The following is a 26059-nucleotide window of genomic DNA, read 5'->3' as shown; positions in this document are numbered from 1 at the left end:
TGTTATTGTTTGTTAGCCCACGATAATTCTTTTAGCATCAGATTGTGTTGCCATTGTGCTAACTGGCTAATTAGCGCCTTGAGTCCGTCCCACCAGTCTTCCCATTTCCTTTTTTGAATGATGAATACAGACTACCACTGCCTGCTAGGCCCCCATGAAAGCCACTCAGCCTTGCTTTCATTTATTTCCTAGTGGCCATTTTTGGTATTGCAAGGGGAAAAAATCTTATGCAGCCCAAAAATAATAATAATTAGATTTATATAGCGCTAATCAGGATACTCAAAAATGCTATACAGAGAATGACAACAGCAAACAAACAAACAGGAAGAAAAGAAATCTGTAGGGAGGTACAGAGGGAAGAAAGGGCAAAGTATGCTGAATTTATAAGTCTTAGGCAGTTTTGAAAAGTTGAGTTTTAAGGGTTTTCTTGAAGGTGGAGAGTGAGGAGGAGTCTCTGATGTCTTTAGGGAGTGAGTTCCAGAGGGTGGGAGCAGGAATGGAAAAGGCCCTGTCCCCCCAGGTGTGGTGGTTAGTCGATAGAGTGCGGTAGGGAGTGTGCCGGTGGAGGAGCTCAGACAGGTACGGGGGGAGCCAGGTTGTGGAGAGCTTTGTAAGTGATGATGAGGAGTTTCAAAAAGCACTTTTCTCCACAGACCACCATTACAAAAGAGACGTCTGTAAAACTGTTGACAGCACACCTCAAACTGCAGACAAGGTCACATGTGACTCTTTGTATTCTGGATTTTTGATCCATGGAGGTTTGATATTTTGAAAACTTTCTTCAAGTCAAGAAAAATGATGTGAAAACCAGTGAAATCATCACAGTGTCAAGTCTATGAAAAGTTGACAAAAGCACGCACATGAAGACAATAAAAACTAGGTGCTGGACAAGAGATGAAAAAAAAAAAAATATAGTCAGCACATGAGACTATACCCCCATAAATATTTAAATCACCACAGAGGTGATGGTTCAAGTTACACACTGTTCATCAGACAAAGTGCAATGCAGAGATACACCTTCAAATACCTACTAGGCCAGGACACCTGTGCTGACATCACCTTGGTGGTAATTTGATTAAATATTTATGGGAGCAGTGTTTCTCAGCAGGAGAAAGACTGCTTCAGTGGGCCACATAATGCAGAATTAAACCCTGAAGCAAGATGGGGTTTTTTTTGGTGTATGCACCGAGTGAGTAGCAATTTGGTGTGTCTGGGCTTTAACACTGTCTCTCAGTCACTGTATCTTGAAGAGATCTCACAAATCAGGTTTATTTTAAATGCTAATCAAGCTAAATGTAGCTATTTAAGCTAATGAAATAGCTAGAAATAGAAAAAGATATATTTTTAGGACAGGTGATAAAACGAAAGTAATTGACCGCAATGAGTAGATGAGAACACACTAAAAACAGTGTCTTGTTCGTAACTTTAAGAGGACGTTTTAAAAAGAGAATATTCACTGCTGAGATCAGTTTAACAACTCAACGGTTACTGACACCGAAACTGAATCTTTGATATTATTCATTTCCCTGTGTACTCTGGAAACAATAACTATTCCCCCTGAGGCAGTAATACTGGATCCAAAACAGGAAAAAACTTCTGTGGACATAACAAAATGTTCTTGGGTCTGAGCGGATGTAAAACCTTTGAAGTCTATGAGCTCATATCAAAACCACTCATCTGAATCATCATCATCCCAGTACAGTCAGCTGGTCTTAAACCCCCATTAAAAAAGGCTTCCGTGCCTCCACCGTGCAGCTCTGCTCACCTGACCAGCTCATCTGCTCTCTGAAATATCCTCAATCTGCCAAAAACACAGCCAGCTCCCACTCAGTGCTGCTCCTTATGACGAGGTTTGTTAACTCAACCTGACACGGATCCTTCTCAGAAACCCTTTGATCACTTTAATGCACGCACTGATGATGGTTTGGACTAACTGGCTTGTTGCCTCATCAGCCTGCATGGAAAAAAAACCTTAAAAACTTTGCTCCCTGATGGTGTTGTTTGAAGTCCTGCAGTGATATGAAAAGAACACGGCACTTGGCATTCTGCTTAGTCGCAGAGTTTTCATGGCTTTACCTCCGGTGTGGAGCAAAAAGATTTCACACTATCTGTTTTCTCTTTGTGCTGTTTATATCTCTTAAACATGTGCAGACTGTGATTCACAGTTCTGTGGATACATGAGTTCATCTGGTCTTTCTTTAAGAAGTACAGAGAGGTACAGACCTTATACTGTACATGCCTACAGAAGTGGAGAAATTTTTTCCTACAAGTATTTTGCGCCAAAAATTGAAGTTCTAATCAAAACAGGTTTCATTTTAAGATGGACACAGTTAGCAACTAGCTTGTGAGCATTTAGCAGATACGTATGCCACCTTTTTTCCTCAGGAGTTGGTCAAGACCAGCACCACACCATCAACAAGTTGCGTTTAACTCTGTCATTAAAGAAAAACGGGACTGATGTGCGAGGCTTCGTCTGCTTTTAGCTTATTTGCTTTGCCAAATAGTGTGGGGAAGCTTCGTTGGGAGATCTACCGTAGCACCTGGGCATGACAAACCCCTCAGGACTCTATGTAGAGGAGAGGAAGAGAAGAACAGGATGGGAGGGAGGGGTGAAGAATACCAGTGGAACAGGAGGACTGGGTTAGTTGGTGTTGATGCAGGAAGTGACATGGTTGAGGTGTGGTCCTGCTCCCGAAATTCTACTAGATGGCTTTAATAAATGCTAATTGTTCTCCGTGTCTGCTGCATGTGTAAATATGAATAATGCAGCCCCACCCGTATATGTATACCAGTAATTCTCAACCGGCGTACTGCGGGACACGTAAAGCACCCCAAGGCCTCCCATACAGTCTGCAGAATATTAGAATAATATATATATATTTTATTAGGAATGATTTACCAACCCTAAATGTGTGGTTAGCGAAGACGCTATGAATTTATCTTTCAGCTATTAAGGAGTAGTAGTGATGTGTCAATAAGTGACACAGCAGCGTTCTGAGTAAGTTATTAATAGCCCAGTCTCCAGTCTCAGTCAACTCAGTGGAGTGGATGGATTTAATATCCAGACCCAGGCAAATATCTTATCTATTTAACAATTATTAATTAAAAGATTAAACAGGGACAGGCTAATGAGGGCTAGATGCATTTTTATTGTCATATTTTTGAAAATCCATCCCCGCAGTGTCTGCTTTGAGAAATTCTGTCGCTTTGACAAATGTAGTTGATGAATCCTGACTTATGACGTATATACTGCATTATACTTTTTTTTTATCTTACAATTTTTATCCAGTTTTAACAGGATTACACAATGGATAATCACAACAGGTATCAATCTTAAAGCATATATATGACGGGAACAAAGCATATAATCCAATCACAGTCCTCCCCATTCCACTAACCCCTAATAACAGCTGGGATATCATCAGTTGGATGGTTCGCCATCTCCTCAATAGAGCAAAAAATGACAGATGAGCTGAAAGCCAGGCTCAATATTTGAAGAGAGGGGAGATATGCCTATGTAAAAGGCAGGTTCAGATTAATGGGCTACTTTATCACAGTACACACTGACAGAAAGCAAGAGGAACACACTCTGGAAGTTTCAGGAAGGGGCCCTAAACCTTGTGGAAATTTTTATCTGAGTTACAAATTGAGTAGGGAGTCTTTTCAAGATTAAGTGAGAACATAATGTCCCTCAGCCAGTGGGCATAGGTGGGCAGGGCAGCATCTCTCCATCTGATTGGAACCGCCCATCTGGCTGAGGATTGAGAATAAAGTTTGAAACATCTTTCTGCAAGATACTTTTAATTCATGACTACTCTTTTATCCTCATTATTATCATTATTGCCAGTGGGTACGTCTTATTTTGCACTACATCATCATCTTCATTCTCTCACCATTTTTGTGACAGCTTATTTTTCCATTTCCATATTACTTGTATCATAATGTGCACAGCTTCCCATGCTTTTTTAACTGTATTGTGTTGCCTACTCTACACGCCTCTGCAAACTGAACCTCTGGAAATAATTGTCTTGAATTGAAGTGAATAAACAGGCCACTGTTTGCTAAGGTGTTCGCCATAATTACTGTGTAACATGATACAATATAAATGTTGTGTTAACAGCTTGGTGCACTGCCCCCAAGTGGTCAAAATAATATATAACTGCAGTTTAAGTTAAGTTTAGTCCTCTTTAGATCAAGATAAAAGTCCTCTCAATTGCTCCAAGCTTTTAAACTCCAACTTTAAGCTCAGATTTCTGATTAACTTTACACTGATAGTTGTTGTAATTGCAGCTGAACAATTTTTTAGAAGGAATTAAGCAAAAAGAGGGCATTTTCTTGAGGCAAACCAAACATAACGTTTAATCATTTTCTCCTCTGTCCAGGTACCCTCGCATCAACAAAGAGTCCCTCCTCCCCGTGTCCACAGACCTGAGCATGACTGGGCAGAGCGCAGAAGGCTGGTACCCTCCGGGGCACGGCGACATTTACGCCAGCTTCTACAACTCAGGCCTGCTGGACCAACTGATCTCGCAGGGCAAGGAGTACATCTTTGTCTCTAACATCGACAACCTGGGAGCCACTGTCGACCTCCACATCCTGAACCACCTGGTCAGCCAGCCAAATGGCAAGCGCTGCGAGTTCATCATGGAGGTGACGGATAAGACGCGCGCTGACGTCAAGGTATGAGGAGGAGAAGCTTTGTATATGTTTATACTGTTACAGAGTTGCTGTGTGTGTGTGTGATATTCTGGCCTTGTTCTACGTATGAGTTTTCACAGCATTATTTGTTCCTCTCTAGACATAAGACGTCTTTGTGCACATCCCAACAGAACAAATCACAGTATAGAAGCAGATTAAACAGACAACGTTATGAATGAAGCTCTGAAGCTCTGGACATCCCAGCTGTTATCCTGGGGATTGCTTTGCTTTTGGTTCCAGCAGGATGGAAAATAAAGAAACTCCAACCAAACTTTAACACTGTACAGAAACCTTTTGGCAATCATTATCAATAAAAATGCAGTGGCATTATAAAAAATATATATCTCAGGGAAAAGAAGGAAAGTTTCTGTTTCACCCTGGAGTCCATCCAACACATAAATCATGAGAACATGTTGTAAAATAGCCGACTCTGATTTCCAGGGTGGCACGCTGATCCAGTATGAAGGCAAACTGCGTCTGCTGGAGATCGCCCAGGTGCCCAAGGCCCACGTGGACGAATTCAAATCAGTTTCCAAGTTCAAGATCTTCAACACCAACAACCTGTGGATCTCGCTGGCTGCCATCAAGAGGCTGCAGGAGCAGAAGGCGATGGACATGGAGATCATTGTCAACCCCAAGGTGAGTGAAGAGGAAACTGAAAGATACAGTCAAGAGGAAATAACACACAGTACACACACGTCTCATGCATGGTCAACACCAAGTTATAGAACAATTCAGGTTTTCATTGAATAGCTTGATCCAGCTGTTGCTCAGTTAAACAGTTAATAGCACTGGGAATCATTCTCTTCTGCCTCTCATCTTTGTTTGATATCTCTATCTCTATGGCAGTTAGTGAGTTTTCGTGATGTCAGTGAACTTGTTGCTCCCAGCAAAGTTGTGTGTTTTTAGACGCTGTAAAGCCTGTGAGTCAATACTCGCACCTATGACAGTGATCTGTGTGAGATACCAGCTGTGATTGGCAGAGACTTGAAGACAGAAGGTGGTTGTTTTTCCTGCTCGTTCATGAGTGTAAGGCGAGGAGCAGTATTTGTTGAAGTAGCCGCAAATGCAGAGAACACCTTGTAAAGCAGACAGCTGTGTTGTTTTGTTGTTGGCTACAGCCCAGAGTAGCCTGTGCTAAAGTTACGGAATAAAAAGCCAGCAAAACAAGTTCATGCCTGTAGCCTCATTGTTAAGGGACGCTACAATATTTTTGAAATGAAGACGGCTAAGATGTTCATGTATTTCTGTTGTGATCAAAATTAATGTCCAGCAAACCGTTCCTACCGTAATGCTTCAGAAAAACACCTACAAATGAATATGACAGAGAGGCAAAGAAATCACAGTGTTTATTTTGTGGTTAGTCGACAAAACATCCTCAAAGGCCACACGTATGACACATCTGTCTCTATCACCAGTTCATTCAGCCACAAGTTAATCATGCACACCGGTCTGGAATGGTCTTTGCAGAGCCCTGAACAGGTTGTCTACAGGTCCTTAAAAAGTCCTAAATTGTCATAAATTCAATGTTACAACAAGGTCTTAACTACCAGAGATGGGACCAAGTCACACATGTGCAAGTCTCAAGTAAGTCTCAAGTCTTAACCTTCAAGTCTCAAGTAAGTCCTAAGTCATTTTTTCTTGGGCAAGTCAAGTCCAGTCCAAGTCAAGTCACCTTATTATTGTAATTTTACCTGCAGAATCTGATCTTAATAAAGTGAAAAGACGACGGGAGGACGACCCCCATGCGTGCGCGCACAAACACACACACACACACACACACACACACTAACCAAGGCAGTGGCCAAATTCACCCATTTAGCTCATTTAACCCTGTGTTGCTCGTTCATAAAACGTACAGCCGGTCTTGTGATGAACCGGTCGGAATGTTCGCTCACATTTTCTGGGGTTAATGTTAGCAAATAAATTAAAAAACAAGTTCCACCAAACCCAACCACCACCCCCCACCCCACCCCCATATCGTATCAAGCTAACGTTAGCTAACTACCGACTAACCAGATAATATTAGCTAATTGACAAGCACTTACTGGGCAGAATGGCTCTTCAAATGATGAACAAAGTTGTCGCCTGGCTGTCCGAGATGTTTATGCCACATGTCTTGCACTGTGCTGTTCGTCTTTTGCTGTAATAATGGTAATTCCGAAAGCCAAAGAGGATGACTCTCGGTACCCCTCCCACTGACATGTTGATGCCTGTCAGATATAAGAGGGCCTGTTTCTCCAATAAACACGTAAGGTACATAGATAGGGCATGACTGATTGACAGGGTAGTGATCCAATCATGACAACGCCATTCTCAGCCTGCGCTCCTACCGGGTAATCGACATTTTTTAAATTAATTTATTAATTTTATATTCTAACCAAAAACATGATGTGAATAACACTCAAGTCATTCAAGTCATCGTGTCTCAAGTCAAGTCAAGTCCCGAGTCTTTAACTTCCAAATCCGAGTCAAGTCTCAAGTCTTTTATTTTTTGTCAAGTCAAGTCACCAGTCATCAAAACAGCGACTCGAGTCCACTCGAGTCTAAGTCACAATATCTCGAGTCCCCATCTCTGTTAACTACTACAGACATTTTATCTGATTTCATTTATCCATTTTTTAGTTTCTTTTTGTGAAAATGAGTCAAGCCTTTGGATGTAGAAGTCCACATTTCTGATGTTATAAATCTTTGAAAACTATAATACTGTCATTTCACTTCTTTTTTTTTTTTTTTTTTTAAAGATATTTTTTTGGGGCATTTTGCCTTTAATGGACAGGACAGGCAAGCGTGAAAGGGGGAGAGAGAGAGGGGGGATGACATGCAGCAAAGGGCCACAGGCTGGACTCGAACCCGGGCCGCCGTGGCAACAGCCCCGCACATGGGGCGCCCGCTCCACCACCAAGCCACCGACGCCCCATACTGTCATTTTACTTCATACTTGCACTGACCTGTAGGCAAAATGTAGATTGACTTAACTCTAATAACCATATTCCTATACAACACTTACATATACTACTTGCCTGCGATGCTTACCTGCAATGCTTAAATAAGTAAAACATGATTTGTTCAAAAATCTGTCCTAAATATGGTTAAAAGGTGTCTTGAACAGGTTTTAAAAAGCATTAAATCTAACAGTCTGATACCTGTAGACACCCAGCTGAAGCCCCGTCCCCGCTGCTGCACAGAGCCACAGAGCACTGCACGCCTCTGTACTTACACTTTAATAATGCTGAAGGTGTCGTGTGTCCAAATGGCACCAAATGTGACACTGCACATCCTTGGGTCCCAAGCAATACACCTGCCAAGTGTAAAGCAGATCAGATAAACAGTCCAAGAGGTGCAAAGGACACACAGTGATACACAGATACAGACAGACACAGATTCCTCACTTCATAGTTAGATAAAATGAAAAGATGAAACTTACTCATGAATCTAAAGAAACAGTAAAAACAACAAAACAAACTGAAGGACAAGTAGATTAAGTAAAGCAAAAAAAGTGCATAGATAATCTCACCCTGTCACTGTAATAATCTAATTTCTCTGTATATCTTTCACCCATATATATATAAATATGATTCTGCACAGTGAAATATGACAAAGGTGTAAAATGTAGAATGTCTTCTAATTTTCAAATTGAAAAAGCATATTGAATCTCCTCTAAATTTGTGCTACTACTTAAATCGCCCAGCCTTATCTTAATTGTTGGTACAGTAGTTTTCTTCCAACATGTATTATTGCAATTTTGTCTTGCCGAGATGAGGGAATAAGAAAGACCTTTTCTTAAGTGTTAAGCTTAGGAAGATTAGTAAAGGATTTGATCCAAGACTAGAGGTGAAGACGATAAAAAAAACAGACCAAAGTTACTTCTGAAGACTGGCATCTATCACACACGGCCATCATTGCTGTTGAAACATGATGGCCGCTGCTCGATTTTGAAGATGTTGGTGACTAATCCTGATTAACACAGCTTTACAACAGCGTCCATAAGGACAACTAACATAAGTCTTAGCACTGTTTAGTCAACAGCAAAATAAATCCTCTAGTACAGAGGTTCAGTCAAATCTGGAAACACAGACATGATACACATGTTTTTTGATCCAGTGGGACTTCCCGTAAATCCGCTTAGAAATAACACAGAGAATATGCTCCTTATAACTCCAGAACCTGCATAAGAATCTTCACGTTTTTTAGGTTTTCTTCAGTATCACAGTGACAGTGATAGTTGTCTGTACAACCACTGGTACACTGCAAACTGGACCTGCTAATAGTGAATTCGACGTTCTTTTAATGGTGCCAGTTTGCCGACATGTAAACAAATACTTCCTGTTTCCATCCCCCAGAGTCCCTAAATTGTGGGGACTGTAGTTTAGAGCAAACAGGGGGTTTTGGGAGATCGCAGTTGTCGTACAGAATAGAAATGTACATGAGGTGCAAGAGAGAGACACAACTGAGACAGCACAAGCTTTTCTACATCAGAGGAATAACATCAGTCTCCTGAATTGTGCTGCCTTGCAGGACGCTCTAGTTGTTATGTTTCCTTTTCTTTGAGCCCATCAGAGTGAAATGACTCATAAATGTCCTTTATTAGTCTGCTGTTGGAAACCTTGAGGGGGCCAATTCAAAGACAGTCCCCACCAGGATGACTTCACTTTGCAGTGGATGCTCAGATGAAACAATTCGCTCTCAATAACCAGCCAACAGAATAATATCATCTGTGCCGTTTTACCACGTCCATCCCATCGCATTTGAAAGCATCGCTGTGAACAGCAGAGCAGAGAGATTTCTGCACACTCTCCTCCACCGAGACCACCGCTTCTGAATAAATCATATCTCGCAAAAAGAAACCCAAGCGTGCCGAGGAAACCCATATTTTAGAGCCTCTCTGTGTTTCCGCCGTCCTGCACGGCTCGACTCTCTGAGTCGTTTGTTGTCATGCAAGGTTTTTGCATACAAAGGAGAGGAAAGGAGCTTCAAACCAATCCAGTTTTCTGGTCTCCTCTCCAGTGGCTCATCTGCCCAACTTGGACTCCAGTTAAAGCTCTGTGTTTGTGTGTGTTTGTCTTTAGTGGGAGCGTGTTTTTGTGTGTGTGCTGGCGTTAGAGAGACAAAGATTAATATTAAAGTGTTATTTCCTCTACAAAAATGTTACTTCAAAGGCCACCTCTGTGACTATAAAATGCATTTTTCATTTTCACTCTGCTGCTCTTGCTGAGCTTGTTTGTCCACCTCCAGCTCACACATTTGCATATAGTTAATTTTCAACCACTTTTTAATAAAGCAAAGAGTTTTTCGAATAAATTAAAGGAAAGTGAGGCAGCAGAAATGTAGCCGCTTGAATTCAGATGAAGGAATGCTCTGAGTAAATGCTGGATTAGCATGATTTGCTCAAGCACAGTTTTTAAGGCTCCGTGTCTTCCCCGCGCATGTTTATCCTTTACTGCCCTCCAAAGCAAACAAATTTGATGTGATGTGACTTGATGTTATTTTGGTTGTGCTCACTCAGAGGCAACACGCTGTGCCTCTGTTCCCCCCCTGCCTCGGGGTATGCAAATCCGCAACCAGCGTAATAAATTCACTGCTGAACCCGAGCCCCATTCCTGATTATTGCTTTCGGCCTATAGATGTAATTTTCCAGCTCTCGGCTACAGGATCACACACCGTGACACAGCAACTGTTATGTAACTGGTGATAACTGTGCAGAGCTGTGTGGCTTTACATAAGTGTGTGTTCCCATCTAGGTAAAAGTGCGGCACTAAATCTGGGGGCCCGTTTCTGTTATACAGCGCTGTGGCCCCATGCATGTAAAAACTGTGAGCACTCATGGTACTGAGAGGCTCTCAAGATAAAAGCATCCATGAAGTGGTGAATGTTACATAACTACTTCTGGTAGATATACCTGAGATTCAGATCATTATATTATATTATTATACTGTGGAACCTTTCAGTCTAATTTTAGTTCATCGTGTTCAGGTCTGTGGCCTCGGGAAACATTTCACCTCCTAAAGTCAAGTTGCAACAGCATTTTGAAAGCTTCAGTATTGTGACATATTTCTTAGTATAATAGGACAGGCAGGTGGGATATAACCAAGGAAGCATTTTGATTTTATAGTTAAAGAGTGAGCATGTCATAACAGTGAGACCCCGACAGTGTAACATTCTCTTTATATATCGATGGCACTGATGGGATAGTTGTCAGGGAGAGATGAAGTCCATGTAATGTTGGTTGCTGAGGCAGTCCACTGTAAAATGCCTTACACATAATCTGGAGCTGTCACAGATACCACTTTATTCAAAGTGAATTAATTCCAGCTGTAACTGCGGTATATTGGGTATTGGTTTAATTTCATTTTTAAGTAATCCCTGCCTGTACTAAATTAAAATGTATTTATTTATTTTCCATAACTGCTTATCCTGGTACAGGGTCATAGGTGTGCTGGAGCCTATCCCAGCTGACACTGGGTGAGAGGCAGGGTACATCCTGGACAGGTCACCAGACTATCACAGGGCTGACACATAGAGACAGACAACCATTCACACTCACATTCACACCTACGGACAACTTAGAGTCACCAATTAACCTGCATGTCTTTGGACTGTGGGAGGAAGTTGGAGTACCTGGAGAAAACCCACGCTGACACAGGGAGAACATGCAGACTCTGCACAGAGCCGGCAGATGGATTCAAACTCTGAACCCTCTTGCTGTGAGGCGCCATTGCTAACCACTGCTCCACCTTGCTGTAAATTAAAATTGGCTGAATAAATCAGTGTAAGACATAACTTTTGTATGTAAAAAGTGGAGGCCCCTCTTACCCCTTAAAGATGATAAATGATTTAGTTTTGTCTCTAAATGTAGCTAAAGCCGAGTGACTACTCATGCTGCTGGAGCACAGACGTACAGCATCATGTGTTTCCCCATGAAAGTGAAATCAGGGATCCAAAGAAGAAAAGAAAGGGAGAGAACGCAAAAAAATCAAAGGTACTTAAGAGAGACAAGGATTAAGATAGGAAGCACAGGGGGGCACTCAGAGACTGTTTATGCATAGGGCCTGGAATTTGGTGCTACATGCCTGATAAGAACACAAAGAAATCACATTTTTGCGGGGGTGGGGACTATATTATCAATTAGGAGCACAATATGGCCGGGGATGTGATCTTAAAGGGTTAAATAGGCATTTTTCATTTCACCTGCAGGGACGCGAGCAGCTCTGTGAGGCTGTACTTAGACACAGCAGTGCTTTAAGCTAACATTAGCATGCTAACTGTGCACTGTGACAATGCTAACATGCAGGTATAATGTTTAGCATCTTAGTTTAACTTGCTAGCATGCTAACATTAGCTAATAAACACTGAAGAACTCTTAAAGTGTTGCTGGGGCTCACACAAATGTTTTGTGCGCAGTGATTCACAAATGTTGTAGATAAAAAAAAACTTCTTTGCTAAACTAATTGGAAGATGCTGCATAACAGTTTTATGTTTTTATTTATTTTGTTAGCATGACTGTGCAGTAAATTACAGTATTGCCAAGGCAGGTTGTGCAAAACTTACATTGCAGATGTGTCTAATAATATGTATGGGTGTAGAGCTGTGTAACAACATGAGTCAGCTCTTTATGTAAGATGATTTAATTTAGAAACTGACCTAAATATTCTGTTGGCTTTTAGGAGACTTGTGGTTTGTGTTTGTTTTGGGTTATTTTGGCTCCTTACGGTTCATTAGCGCAGTGAGAGATGGAGAGAAAATAGAGAGAACAGGAACGTCCTCTCGGCGATGTGAATCAGAGCACTAATTGCAAACACTTGTTGTTCTTCGTGTTTCTGGAAAGAAGCATTTAAAAGAATCAAGTTTCTTTTCCTGCTACAACCAACATGTCTCTTCTCTTATTTTGGTTCCCATCAGACGCTTGATGGTGGGCAGAACGTCATCCAGCTGGAGACAGCGGTTGGCGCTGCCATCAAATGCTTTGACAACGCCATGGGCATAAACGTGCCTCGCAGCCGCTTCCTGCCTGTAAAGACCACGTCGGACCTGCTGCTGGTCATGTCCAACCTGTACAGCCTGGACGCCGGCTCTCTCACCATGAGCCCCAAGAGGGAGTTCCCAACAACGCCGCACGTCAAACTGGGCAGCTCCTTCACTAAGGTGATTATGATTTAAAGAAAACATGAAAAAGCAGCTTCTCACTCTGTACACGATGATGACTGAGTGAGTTTGGTCACTGTATTCTGCTGTATGGAAAGTTGTGGGATGATTTATGGTGCTGTGTACCTTCTTGTCAAAATCATCACTGTCTCAACTGAAAATATCTCGTAATTACGAGATAATATCTCTCGCCCACCTCAACTGACCCAGTTGAAAAGGGTCAGTTGAGGTGGGCGCCTCCTGTTAGAGGTGTTCCGAGCACGTCCCACTGGTAGGAGGCCCCGGGGCAGACCCAGAACACGCTGGAAGGATTACATATCTCATCTGACCTGGGAACGCTTGGGGGTCCCCCAGGAGGAGCTGGAAAGTGTTGCTGGAGAGAGGGACGTCTGAGGTGCTTTGCTCAGCCTGCTGCCTCCACAACCTGGCCCCGGATAAGCGGATGAAAGTTTATATTTCTGGGGCCTAAAAATAAAATGAGGGCAGGATGTTATTATTTGGTGTTGTCAGATTAACTTGGATCTTAATTAGATTTAAAATATGATTCAGTGGGTTTAAAAGTTTTGCATGTCCTCCCGTGTGCGTCTGTGTTCAGGTTCAAGAGTACTTGACCCGCTTCGAGAGTATCCCCGACATGCTGGAGCTCGACCACCTGACAGTGTCTGGAGACGTCACCCTCGGGAAAAACGTTTCACTCAAGGTAAAACATCCTTGCTCACATTAAGTTTTACTGCAAATAGGAGGCTTTTGTGTTGTGTTAAAACAAACAACATCATAAACTTTCATGTGACATAAGATTTGGTTATAAAAGGTTTCAAAGGCATAAATAGCACAAATTAAATATGTATTTAATCTAAATGAGCAGAAGTCTCTTTGGTGGAGTGTGACAGCCCAGAAAGACCACAGCGTTATTTATTCTGGTGACCACACAGAGATGCAGTGTGGGTATTAAAAAGGCCACAAACCATGAGTAATGTCCAAACCGCAGCTTTTTAGTTTCCATATTAATTGATGCGGTGGAGATAAAGTGTGAAGATACACTCGGGGCATCTCGAGGTGCCACATTACAGAGATAAATCTTTAAATTTTACTGACCTTTACTTGTAAAGGACGTGTAATCCTGAGAGATTGTAATCTGGTTTCCTCCCTCAGGTCATGTTCGTTTTTAACAATGATAAAACAGAAACTTCAGTGTTAAAGTCTTTGAAAGTAACTGGTGCTGCTGGCAGGTGGCTGTCATTGATTTATTGCTTTAATTAAATCCTGCCACCCTCTCTGTCCCCGACTAACAAAAAACTCATCGTTCTCCCTCGTCACAGGGCACCGTCATCATCATCGCCAACCACGGAGATCGGATTGATATTCCAGCCGGCTCCATGCTGGAGAACAAAATCGTATCTGGCAACCTCCGCATCATGGACCACTGACGCCTTTTTCCACACACAAACACGTACTCAGAACCCGCCCTCATCATGTGACATAGTCGACTTAATCCCAGTCATGTGACCTGTTTGTCATATTTCAACGTGTTGTGAGAGAAAGTGGCTTTTCCCTAAAGCGTGTGTGTGATTGCATGTGCAGTCCTACTCTGCAGTTTCAGGATGTATGTAGTGTACATGGATGATAGTTTTTGTTGCTGGGATATACTGCCCTCTGCAGGCTGTTTATTACAGAATATAAACCTTTAATAGTGTTCACAATGAGCTACTTAGAGCTGTCCTTTTAAACAAGGACTTATATCCATGCTAGAGAGAAAGACAAATCAGATTATTTTATTTTTTAACTATAGTGATTTTTCTTCCTGCCAAAACAGACACAAAATACATACAATAATAATAATAGTAATAATAGTAATAATAACGGGACTAAGCATCAAAGAAGAAACCTGATTATTTAAATATCATCGTCATTTTCTGTGTGCTCTTACAGCACTGCTAATGCAATCACATGGTGTACTTACATAGAGAGGTGAAGTCATGAAATTATGGAAGAGTTTGGACCGTTTATTTGAAGCACAAAGAACTCACGTGGTTCCACAATTCAGCTGTGACAAGATATGTTCAAGACTGAAATAATGTTCAGCTGTATTTTAGTTTATCCATCACTTACACCCGGGACTGGAGCCTGTTCTAGCTCACAGGAACTTCAGTTTCTAAGTCAGTGTTACAGAAAGATTGAAACCCTTCACTGAGCCACCGTACTGCCCTATGATAGGTTAAATGAAAAATAAAATGAGTAAGTCTTAAAGTGGAATCAGACGACTTATCTACATAAATGCTGTACTTCTACATGGTTGTCATTCGTTCGAGGTTTGACGGTCTATATTATGTAATGTCGCTGTGCCCTTTTCTTCTGTAATGTTTAATGGCAAAGTGACTGAAGAATAGTACACTAACAAGCATTTTCTGTAAACAGCTGCATCTGAAAATGATGCTGATGATGAGAGCGGCGAAACTAAACCAACTGCCAGATTAAATGTTGGCATTTTACGTTGCTGCAAACCACAGATACATTACATTTGTACATTATTTGGAACGGATATGTTGGAAATTTTACGAAACAATGCCGTGGTGAAGGCATGATTAGGTTTAGACCCAAAAAATGCTCAGTTATGGTGAGTAAAAGATCATGTTTTGGCTGAAAACACCTACAGTTGATGGCACTAAAGCCGCTAGAATGGTGGCTCAGATGCCACTGGGGAATGAAGCAATGTGTCAGTAGGGTCAGTGGCTCAAACACTGGTAGAAACACAGCAAGGGGTTGTCAAAACTGATGTTTGCAACTTGGCAGCTGTGAAACATCGATGGAAAATGCTGCAACTTGTCAGTAAAAAACACCCAATATCAGTGCCACAAACGCTGGTTGAAATGCTGTGAAGGCTGTTTGTTTGTCTCAGCTGTCTAGGCCTCAGTCCCTCCATACACCGTCCCCTTTACCTCCTGATGACAGAATTAGCCCAATTACTACATCACTTTACAACATTTATATGCTACGTTTGAAACATACAAAGATAACAGATCTGTGGTTTGCAAAAACAAACAATGTGAACATTACCTCCTGGTGACCGGGCTGGACTTAAAGCAGTAAGGTTGCGGCCCAGAAAACCAAATCTGTGGGGTTGTCTATGTAAGTGACACCTTTCAAATCCATCATTTGATTTATTGTATTAAAATACATATTTTTAATCAGAGCAGCTTCAAGTTAATTTTACTGGATAACAGTAAATTATGAATTTGTGGAACCAGTCAGAAATTCCATCTCATGTGAGGTTTTCTTCCAGAGCAATGACAGCTACGACTTCTACTTAATAGTGTTGAACATACCTCTACTAGATGTAGTTACACCTCCAGAGTCCAGGCTAACCTCATCTTCATCCCAAAGCTCTCAGATGTTTGTGCCATAGAAGAGAAACTAACATGTAAACAACTTGTTTGGTACCCTGGCGCTTTTTCAAGACTGTAACGATCCAGGCACGATTGCAATGCCCTGAAATGACATGTAATAAGTGATATATCATGTTAAAGTGAAGGCCTTTATCTGTACAGTTCCTGTGTGATATAGATGATGAGTTACACCACGATATTGTGCATTATTTTTGTTTTTATCCAGTATGTTTGCTCACATTATGACCTTAATGTTGTATGCCTCCATTACGCTGTCAAATCTCTCCTGTCTCCTCTGTCCATCACCTCACTCAGCGTTATCTCTTCACAGGAGGTACAACACTTCCTGCAGCATCGGTTTACACACACACACACACACACATACACACAGATTCAGACATTTTTAAAACACAAAGTTTCAGTGTGAGAATACTTGAGATGGGTCTGACACTCGCAGACCGGAAGCCTGAAAGCAATAAGTGTTTATCTGTGACGGTGTCGAGGTCTCTGCCCGGCTCAGTTCTGCCTCCTCAGAGCTGAATAAAGTGCAATATGAAATAATGAGCATGTGTCATATGTTGTGTCGCTACACCCACAATCACTTCATTCATCAGTGACCTCATCCAGAGCAGGAAGTCGACCCAGTGGCATTCAGGGGTGTCATATTGAATATGTGTGCATATAACCCTCTTTACACTTTGTAAATTCCTCCAAACACAAGACATAAAGTACAGGTCAAAGCTGTAGTTTATTGGACATCATGTCTTTGTACATACTGTCATTAAAAATGGCAACAGTAAAATCTACAGACATACATTCCCCCAGCCCACAGCCAAAAACACCCTGAAGTAGTACTGGCATGTGTCACACCACCTTTTTTTTATCATACAGAAAGAGGCTCTATACATCTCTCAGATAGACAAAGCTCAGCATAAGTTCAATCAGGAAAACTTTCTTTATGTTATATCCATTCACAATTCTCTCTTCATCCCACTCCCTCCACTTCAACCAATCAGCTGACTATTAGCCAATCGGTTAGACAGAAGATACTACATACTGCATTAGACAGAAGATATCATTGCGCTGCTCTTTTTATAGATCTGTCTAAAGCATTTGATACAGTCAATCATCACTTGCTCTTGAGAAAATTAGATGCAATGGGGTTGGATGAAAATGCATGTGCATGGTTTCAGAGCTACTTCACTGACAGGTGTCAATGTGTTAAGCTTGGCCATACAAAATCTGATTTTTTGTCAGTTAGTGGAGGTGTACCTCAAGGGTCTGTTTTGGGTCCATTGCTTTTTACTGTCTGTATTAATGATATTATTCCTTCTTTAATTGGTTGTCATGCCCATTTTTATGCAGATGACACAATTTTATATTGTACGGATGTGCGGATTCTGTTCAGACAGCCATCAACTTGCAAACTGCTTTTAATTCTTTTCAACAATCTCTAATCAAACATAAACTACTTCTTAATGCAAATAAGACAAAATACGTGTTGTTTACCCGAGCCAAAAACATTGATTTCAATAGTGTGCATTTATACACCAAAACTGGCTCAGAAATCGAGAGAATCACAGAGTACAAATATCTTGGCATCTGGCTAGATGAGGATTGCTTTAACCTTCTGTCAGACAGCCCATTCCCAATCTATGCTCTTGTCAAAATCGCCAGACTCCACTGAGAAAAACAGGAATTTTAGCTCACTAAACACAGGAGCTGCTGGTCTACTGCTGCCTCTATCACTTAGTTAGCTTGTGTTATTGTGTGACTTTGGTGAATCTGAAACCAACCCGATTAAATGCCAAAGTCACACAATAACACAAACTAACTTGTTAATCGAGGCAGCTGTAGACCAGCAGCTCCCATGTTCAGTGATGTTAAATTACTGTTTTTCTCAGTGGAGTCTGGCTGCGAAGAGAGTGATGTAACTGCAGTTCTGTAAGAAATGTCTGTTTCCCAGCAAGGTAAAGCAGTGAAAATATTCCCAATGTAGCACACAATTAAACTGATACTGATTTTTTTAGGTGGCTAAAATACATTTTGCTGCGGCCATGTCCACAGCAGTGCATTGTTTCGAATCCATGGCAGTACTCCTGCCTGTTCCTCTAAACTGGATGTTGCCATCTACTGCATGTAATACACTGACTATGGTTAAGTACCTCATTCAACCCCACTTCAAATGTCCAGGACTGTCCTTCTAATGGTAGGCGCTCTCCCTGGTGAGCTACCTCAGGTACCATTTTTGAGTCAGACGGTCAACAATATGCAGTGGGCCACCCACTGGTCCTGATGCTTCTCTCCTTCGTCCCAGTCCAGGCATTACAAGGTTCTGTGGAATCTGCCAAGGTCGTCGGTCTGTTTTGTATCCAACTCTCTCTATTCTCTTCTCCAGTCTGCTGTTCACCTGGGAAAGTAAAAAAAAAAAACACAGGAGGTGTCACTGATCCGCTCTCCTCTTGAATGCACTCACTCAGTGTTGCCCCTGTGGTGGTACTCACCATGGTGAAGAGATCGTGCATGCTATAATCGGAGACAGATTGAGAGAATACATGGTTCATCTCCTCAAACAGTGGACTCCCAGTGTCGGGGTAACGGATCGCCAGGTTCCCTGTGTTACAGAGAAAAAGATGAAGTAAACTTCAAGTGTATCAGTCAATTAAATATCTGTTTTTTGTGTGTCTAACAATTTGTTAATTTTCTAATAAGCACCTGGACACACTGCATAGACAAACAAGGAATCCGACTCCACCGGCCACAGGCGCTCCTGATCTACACCTGACAGCTCGCTTGCATCAAAACAGGGGTTATTTGAACACTGCTGGACTTCAAGTAAGAAAAGAAAAAAAAAATCACGTCGTAAATACATATATATTTGTCCAACTCCAGTCAGAAAATAATCAACATCTCCTGATTACAAGGCACAGTCACATAAAGTTTTGCGTTATCAGTGACGAACCTCCTCGACATGCTTGTATCACAAACAGTTTGGGATTTCCACGCAGTGCTGGGCATCCTCGGTTGTCAAACATCTCAGAGATTCTCTGCAGCTCAATCTGGCCGTCGGACACATTGATGTGCCCAAGACTTCCGTGGGCCATGATGAAAATGGTGAGGCAGCAGACATCATCACTCAGCATTCCCTTAAAGGCCTCCAAATCGTCCATCAGCCCCTTTACATTCAACAACAACATCATACACATGAGAAGGAAACAGTAAAAGTTTGAAGCGAAGGGAAAGCAGAAAATGTTAACCTACCGCTTTAGTGAACTGGGCAGTCTGATAACAGCTGAATCCATTCTGGCCGCAGAATTTGAGCACACGTTGGATGTCGTGCTGGCATCCGTCTCTGGATGTGTCACACACTATCAGAGCCATTCGTTTTCCATCTAATGTGTACTCTAATGCAGGTTCGTACGCCTGCAAAAAAACAAGACAGGGGACATGATATTGGTCACATTCTCTTTTTGACCGTGAACATTAGACCACGACAGGGTTTGACAGCATCACCTGGAAGGGGTCAAAAAGATCAGCAGTTGTTGGTCAGCCAGAGAAAAAGATTCAGCATGATTTACGCTTCCAGAGGATTTCATTGATCCACTACCTACTGCCAAAAATCTGCATATTTATCGTAGTTTAAGGTCCCTCCTTCTAACTCCAGAACTTGCTCAAGAATCATCACGTTTTCTTCAATGTCACAGTAATTGCCAGAACTCATACAAATAGCCTACATGCTGAGTGGAGCCATTGTCTCAATTTTGTCTGAGGGAAAAACTTTGAAAACCCCTGATTTAATATTTAACATAAAGGATTTAGGATTTAAAGGAACAGCGTGTAAGAATTAAGGGGCTTCAGTGGCGTCTAGGGGGGTCCTGCTCCCCAAAATAAATGGACCCAGTGATTAAAACCAGTAAAAACACTGAATAAAGCAGATACATGTTAAAAAGAATCAGTGTTTTTCTGACGCTGCTCATCACAGGCCCAATCCCATTTCTCATTTTCGCCCCTACCCCTACCCCTCTTTTTCGAGTGCCCCTTGGCCCTTGCAACAAAGTTACAAGGGGTAGGGGTTGAAATATTCCCATATGAAATGGGACAACCCTTCATACCCGGAAACGTCATCATTAGTCGTCAGTGACGTCATAAAAAGACGCGCCGAGTATGTTGCCGAGGAAACCTCACAACTAGCAATTTTTTTTTTTGTTATGTTTGTTAGAACAAATGTATATAATACATTGAAACGACATTTCCGATGGTTATCATAGTCTTTAAACCTTTAGTTACGAAGAAAATACTTACATTTATGGTTTTCTTTCATTGCCTGTGAAGTCTTCCCTGCCATCTTGCCGGTGATTCGCAAGGCATTCTGGGAGATTTCTCGTAGCACTCGCTTTGAAGTGTGCCTCTGAAAAAACTCCGTTTGGAGGGCCGTATAGCCCTAGCACTCCGCCCTTCTCCTCTGCCTCAATGAGAATCAGGACATCCCTACCCCTATGCGTGAATGCGCAAAACGGAGGGATAGGGGCAAGTGGTAGGGTTAAGGGGTGTATTGGGATTGGGCCACAGAGGGGCTGCTAACTACAGCGCCAATATGAAAACACACACAAAATCCCGAAAACGCATATGTCCCTATTTAGAGCAACATTCTGGGCTACTTTGGACACATGGAGATGCAACATGGTGATCTTTGTTGACGAGGACCTACTTCCTATGCAGCGAATCAGTGACAAAAACACTATGATTCTTATTTCCAGGTGATTCTACACTAAAAACACATTATATTATATTCCATTTCTGCCAATATATCCCCCTTAATCCTGCACACTGGACCTTTAAAAAACTACTATAGTTGTTCATTTTGAATTGTCTGCATGTCCTCAAAAGAAATGAACACAAAAAGAAATCAGTGATTGATAATAGATTAAAATGACAGTCACGTGTTGGGTGATGAGGGTAAGGCCAATACTGACAACAGAAAGCTATGACTGACAAGCTAAATGCACCAAAAATGCCCATTGTACGGAGTGTTACGGCACTGCTGTAACTAGTGTTTCCTTGTGTTTCCCCTTCCCTGTGTTCCTGTATGTCTTCCTCCCCCTGTCTAGTTTTGTCTGTGTGCTGGTGTGGGCGTCGCCCCCCTCTGTAGTTTCCCTGGTTTCCGGCTTTGCGTCATCAGCTCGTGAACTTGCAGTATTTCTTCTCCAGCTCTTCAACCACTCACCGCCAGATCATTGTTCAACCAAGTGGTAGGAAACCTCACAGCCAAGTAAGATTTTCTTTGTAACTATTTTCCTTGTGTGTTTTTTTTTTTCTTTTCAGTGTTGATAGCCTGTCTTTTCCGTGTTTAGGATCATCCCTGGCCAGCTTCATCCCACTCCATCCCACAGAGCCCGGATCACAACCATTCTAATTTCTTGTGACAATAAATCTTTTCATCATCTCCATCCCATGGTTTGGTTTTCCTCGAGTATGTAACACAGAATAACCACTTCTTATCTAGGCACCAGGTCTGACTAAAAAATGTCTTCCACCTGGATAACAATTTGTTCCCAGGTCGACTTTAGCCTTGATTGAAGATCTAGTTAACAAAGACGATATTCAGACTTCTTTCTTAGTGTCACTGTCAGCGACACTTCACACAGCAAAGTCTGATGATATAAAACATTAGTATGTAGAGGATGATACTTACAATCATGTTGTGTGGTTGATGTTTATCTATCACCAGTGCTTTAAGGCTCAGAGCCATTGCTTCCTCTATGAATCTGTCAGTTGAGTTTTCATATGTTGTCAAAGTGTGACGGCAACTGGCTTGACTTAGTGCTACATAATCTTCAGTGTCGACAGCTTCCCCATATACGGCTGCATAGTTCTGCTGCTGGATGTTCCAGTCACCCTGTGAGTAGTGCCTCTCATCGTATTCAGACCATCCCCATCTTGCCACTCGAGCATTTGTGCTGATTTGGTTTGAGCCATCTTTGAGACTGACCTGTAGGAAAAATGAAGTGACAGCACTGTATCCTCATCATATGTACACCAAAACTGAAAGGTCAGCGTTAAATACTCCCTCCAACACAGGCCACACCTACTACTGTCACATGAGTGCAGGTAAAACTGAAAGTGATACTCATCATGTCTATCTCTTCACACCTCTATCATACATGTGTCACACAGATAACACAACCACACAATGAATTTCCAGCATGACAATACCCCAATGACGTCACTGGAGTTAAAAACATCATGGGTGCTTTAGCACGAAGTATTAAACCAGGTCTCAAAAGTCATGCTATCAGCTTCGTGAGGTATTTTCTTACACCCCTAAAATATGCTCATGATGACAATGCTAATGTAGTTTAGAGACGGCATCCTCCAGGGCTGAAAAATGAAAAAGTGCCAAAAACTGCAGCCACTTGAGGCTGGCTCCAGAAGCCAGTCAATCCCCAAAGACCCCCATATTGAAATGCCCAACTTTACATAAACATGTTTGCAGCCTGGTACAAAAAAAAACAGTTTTGGTCTCTGTAGCTAATTCCCCCCTTCATGAGTCTTTTTATACCTGTTTACACTTTATTGAGGCTTTAAGTTACGCTTAATTAGAGATAGTTTGAGTTACAGGCCGTCTGCTGACAGTGACCTCGGCCTCTCAGTCAGATCCACCCCTCGCTCTTTTACAGCTTCATCCTCTTGTCCAAACATGGTCACCTCTGGCTCCATAAAAACCAAGATGGCTATGGCTGAAATGCCGAGGCTTCAGAACGGTGGACCTCTAACCAATAGGTGACGTCATGGTACCTATGTCCATTATTTTTACAATCTATGAAGGTTCAAAATAAGTTTTACATGTTCTCCATCTTATTTTAGCCTTTTAGCATGCTAACTTTTTGCTAATTAGCACTTACAGAAAGTACAGCTGACGGGAGTGTCATTAGTTTTTCAGGAATTGAGTCATAAATCAAAGTGCTGTTGAAGAAAAATGACCTAATGATGACTTAAAACAACTGCCTGCTTGTCCTTGTATTACTAAGCCTTAAATTTGGGTACAATGACAGCGCCACGATTGTGCAATATATGAAACTAAAAGACATGTTGTTGTATGTTGTTGCACCCACTGGCACACAAACAAGGACAAAACAACAGTATCTCGTTTCTTTTAAACCTTCTTTTGGAATTTTCTGAACACGTCAACAGAATACGATGTTAAGAATGTGTTTGCACTGGCAACAATGAAATCTGTTATCTTTGGCATCCAGTGCGTTCTGTAAAAGGTGATAAGAATCTGTTCATCAAGGAAGTAATAGCAATTTTAGTTCCTCCTCAGGCCAATCTGTTAATACAGGTTAGTGAATTTTAAAGTTTTACCAGTAGTGTAGATGAGTCAACTCCTAGAGCTGTCAATATTCAACCAATAAAAATTAAACACTGTTGTTTAAAAAAACGCAACCATATAATAATGAGAGGGGATCTCCTGCTTGTTGCTGAACCTGGCCAGTCACCACTTTGCAGTGTTAATGCTATTATATCTGAGCTTGAGATAAACAAGGTGAATCACAAAATTCTTTTACATTAACTATTGGTTGCCGTGTGTCAGGCCGATTCTCCTCTTCCTTGTTCTCAATATTTGGTCCAGTTTTCTTTTCAATATACATCTTCCCCATAGGCCTCTTTGGACCATCTTGGGATGGCAACATTGGTGAGAAGATTACCTATTTTGATAAATTTTTTGGTAAGCCAAAAGAACCACATCATCTGTAAAAAGCACAGATGCAATTCTGAAATCCCCAAACTAGACTCTTTCCTCCCCCTGGCTGCCCCTTAAGACGCTGTCCATGAAGAGCACCAACAGTTTGGGCGACAACGGACAACCCAGGCAGAGGCCAGCACTAACTAAGTAGGGCACATTCACACGAGGATAGTCCGGGGGACTCGGTTTGATTAGGTGGAGAATGCAATAGAAAAAATTTGACACCTTCATTTGGTTTGGTTCACTTTCACACTGCACTTTTTAAAGCGGACCCAACCGCCTGGACAACACCACGCAGTTACAACAGCTGCTTGTTTGGGGGCGGTATTGCCTGAAATGACCACTGACTAGGAAAAAAAAAAGCATGAGGAAGAAGAAAACCCAGCTCATTGATTGGCCACAAGCAACTGCGCTTTACAGTCCCCTGACCATATATCAGTAAGCACCTGCACCTCCTCATTTGCCCACAAGAGATTTCCAACTTTTCCTTTTTTTTTTTTTTTTTTTTACCTCTGCTTCCCCCGGTTCACTGCCGGCTTTGTTTTTTTACTACCCAAAATGCACTATGCACTACATCACTTCCTCTCTTTGGTTGACTGGATAGTCCGTTTGTTTTTCCCACTGTAAGCAAATCACACCAGGGTTCACTTGCAAGTGAGCTCGAATGAGCGTCAACACCACTCCAAACGAACCGAACTATCCGTGGAAGCAGACCAGGGTTTGTTTAAAGCGGACCAAATAGCACCAGTGTGAATGCGTCCTAAAATCCAATAACGATATATCTAGACTGTCGGCTAGCGGCTGTAGTAATTATGACTGTAATCCATGATGAGCAAAACAGGAAGCAAAATAAGATGATTACTGCACAGGGGAACAAAATACACACACTCAATAGTGTTCATTGTTCAGGCTGAATTATCTGCAAAGGTCTCCTCATCTCCAAAACAGGACCAGGTGTTTCAAACCAATAAAATTAAAATCTTATTTTTCTGATGCTGTCGTTGCGGAGGGGCTGCTAATTACTGTGGCCGACACAAGAACGGGAATGGCTTTTTCTAGGGCCAGTGATTGGTTTGTCCGATCTGGGGCTGCTGTAGAAACATGGTGACCTCCATAGACAAGAACCCCCTCCCTGTGTAAATATACAAGTCTCATTCTGAGATTAAAAAAAAAAAGCATAATGATTCTTATTTTCAGGGGATTATCCACCAAAGACAACATACTTATTATATTATATTCCATTTTCTGCCAATACATCCCCCTAAATCTGACACACCTAACCTTTCAATCACAATCATTTTCCCAACAAACAGTTTTTCTTTATACCTTTTCACGGAAAGCCCTGGAAACTCTGCCAAAGATAACAAATATTTCCTTGAAGACCACGCAAACAAAGCCAAGCCAGCATGCTTTTATTATGATATAATCTCCCTCGCCCTTTTTGTTTTGTGTGTGTGTGTGTGTGTGTGTGTGTGTGTGTGTGTGTGTGTGTGTATTAGTGCATGCAATAGATACAAAATGACTTTCAGTTGACTTTCGAGAAGACATTTATTAATCCCTAATTGGGACAACAGGCAAATGAGGCAGAAGAGGCCTCACCAGCTACAAATGAGACATTCACGTCGTTTTTCTTAAAACCATGAAAACTATTGTCCCGTAACCTTAACTATAGTCAGTGATAACCATTTATTAATCAACAGGCATTAGTAGCAGTTTGGAAGGCTGTGGATGCACTGCTGATAGTGATGTCAGACTACCAATAATATATCAATGAGTATTTTATAATAATCTATAATAATGATCCAACACTAACAATAGCCACTCTGCATTTTGAGCACTTTAGTTTTGGTACTTCAAATACATTATGTTGTATTACTAATTTTACTTTAGTAATATTTTGATTTTAATTCTTCTTCCTCCTCAGAATATCATCAGATGTAGCCCATCATTAATTGTTAGTTTCATTTCAGTGCTTTGAAAATCTTATCAGTCTAGATACTGTTCATATCACAAACAAACCAAGGTGTGGTGAGATTCAAAAGCGTAAAAACATCTGTGAAATGGTGACAAACAAGTTTGTCTCCATGGTAGA

At 41.6% G+C, this 26059-nt stretch overlaps 2 protein-coding genes across 4 annotated transcripts in view; one reads left to right on the top strand and one right to left on the bottom strand.

Annotated features, from left to right (window-relative positions):
• ugp2b (UDP-glucose pyrophosphorylase 2b) overlaps positions 1–16787 on the top strand; it is a 48894-nt gene extending 32107 nt beyond the window's left edge. For all 3 annotated transcript variants that reach the window (XM_049599977.1, XM_049599978.1, XM_049599976.1), the window contains exons 6-10: positions 4383–4680; positions 5140–5337; positions 12598–12840; positions 13436–13540; positions 14160–16787. In XM_049599977.1, the coding sequence (XP_049455934.1) occupies positions 4383–4680; positions 5140–5337; positions 12598–12840; positions 13436–13540; positions 14160–14267 (952 nt within the window). In that variant the 3' untranslated portion in view covers positions 14268–16787. The remainder of the gene's footprint in view (positions 1–4382; positions 4681–5139; positions 5338–12597; positions 12841–13435; positions 13541–14159) is intronic.
• Positions 16788–16952: 165 nt separating this feature from the next.
• On the bottom strand, positions 16953–22239 carry LOC125903214 (caspase-14-like). Its single transcript, XM_049599986.1, has 6 exons — positions 21916–22239; positions 19485–19646; positions 19186–19399; positions 18939–19052; positions 18728–18837; positions 16953–18633 (listed from the first exon to the last, which is right to left on the bottom strand). The coding sequence occupies exons 1-6, from the start codon at positions 21970–21972 to the stop codon at positions 18454–18456; spliced, it is 837 nt and encodes a 278-aa protein (XP_049455943.1). The 5' UTR covers positions 21973–22239; the 3' UTR covers positions 16953–18453.
• Between the last annotated feature and the right edge of the window lie 3820 nt (positions 22240–26059).

The sequence above is a fragment of the Epinephelus fuscoguttatus genome, linkage group LG16 (assembly GCF_011397635.1).
Source record: "Epinephelus fuscoguttatus linkage group LG16, E.fuscoguttatus.final_Chr_v1".
NCBI classification, from domain to species: Eukaryota; Metazoa; Chordata; class Actinopteri; order Perciformes; family Serranidae; genus Epinephelus; species Epinephelus fuscoguttatus.
Note: the sequence above shows the minus strand (reverse complement) of the source record. Positions and strands in the feature narration are given on the sequence as shown.

Bases quoted from the DNA above. Each gene is read 5' to 3' on its own strand.
- LOC125903214 (XM_049599986.1), bottom strand. From the start codon at position 21,972: ATGGCTCTGAGCCTTAAAGCACTGGTGATAGATAAACATCAACCACAC. The intron at 19,053-19,185 runs GTTCGTCACTGA...TCTTACTTGAAG, and splicing joins GATACAAGCATGTCGAGGAG to TCCAGCAGTGTTCAAATAAC. The intron at 18,634-18,727 runs GTGAGTACCACC...TTACTTTCCCAG, and splicing joins TGCACGATCTCTTCACCATG to GTGAACAGCAGACTGGAGAA.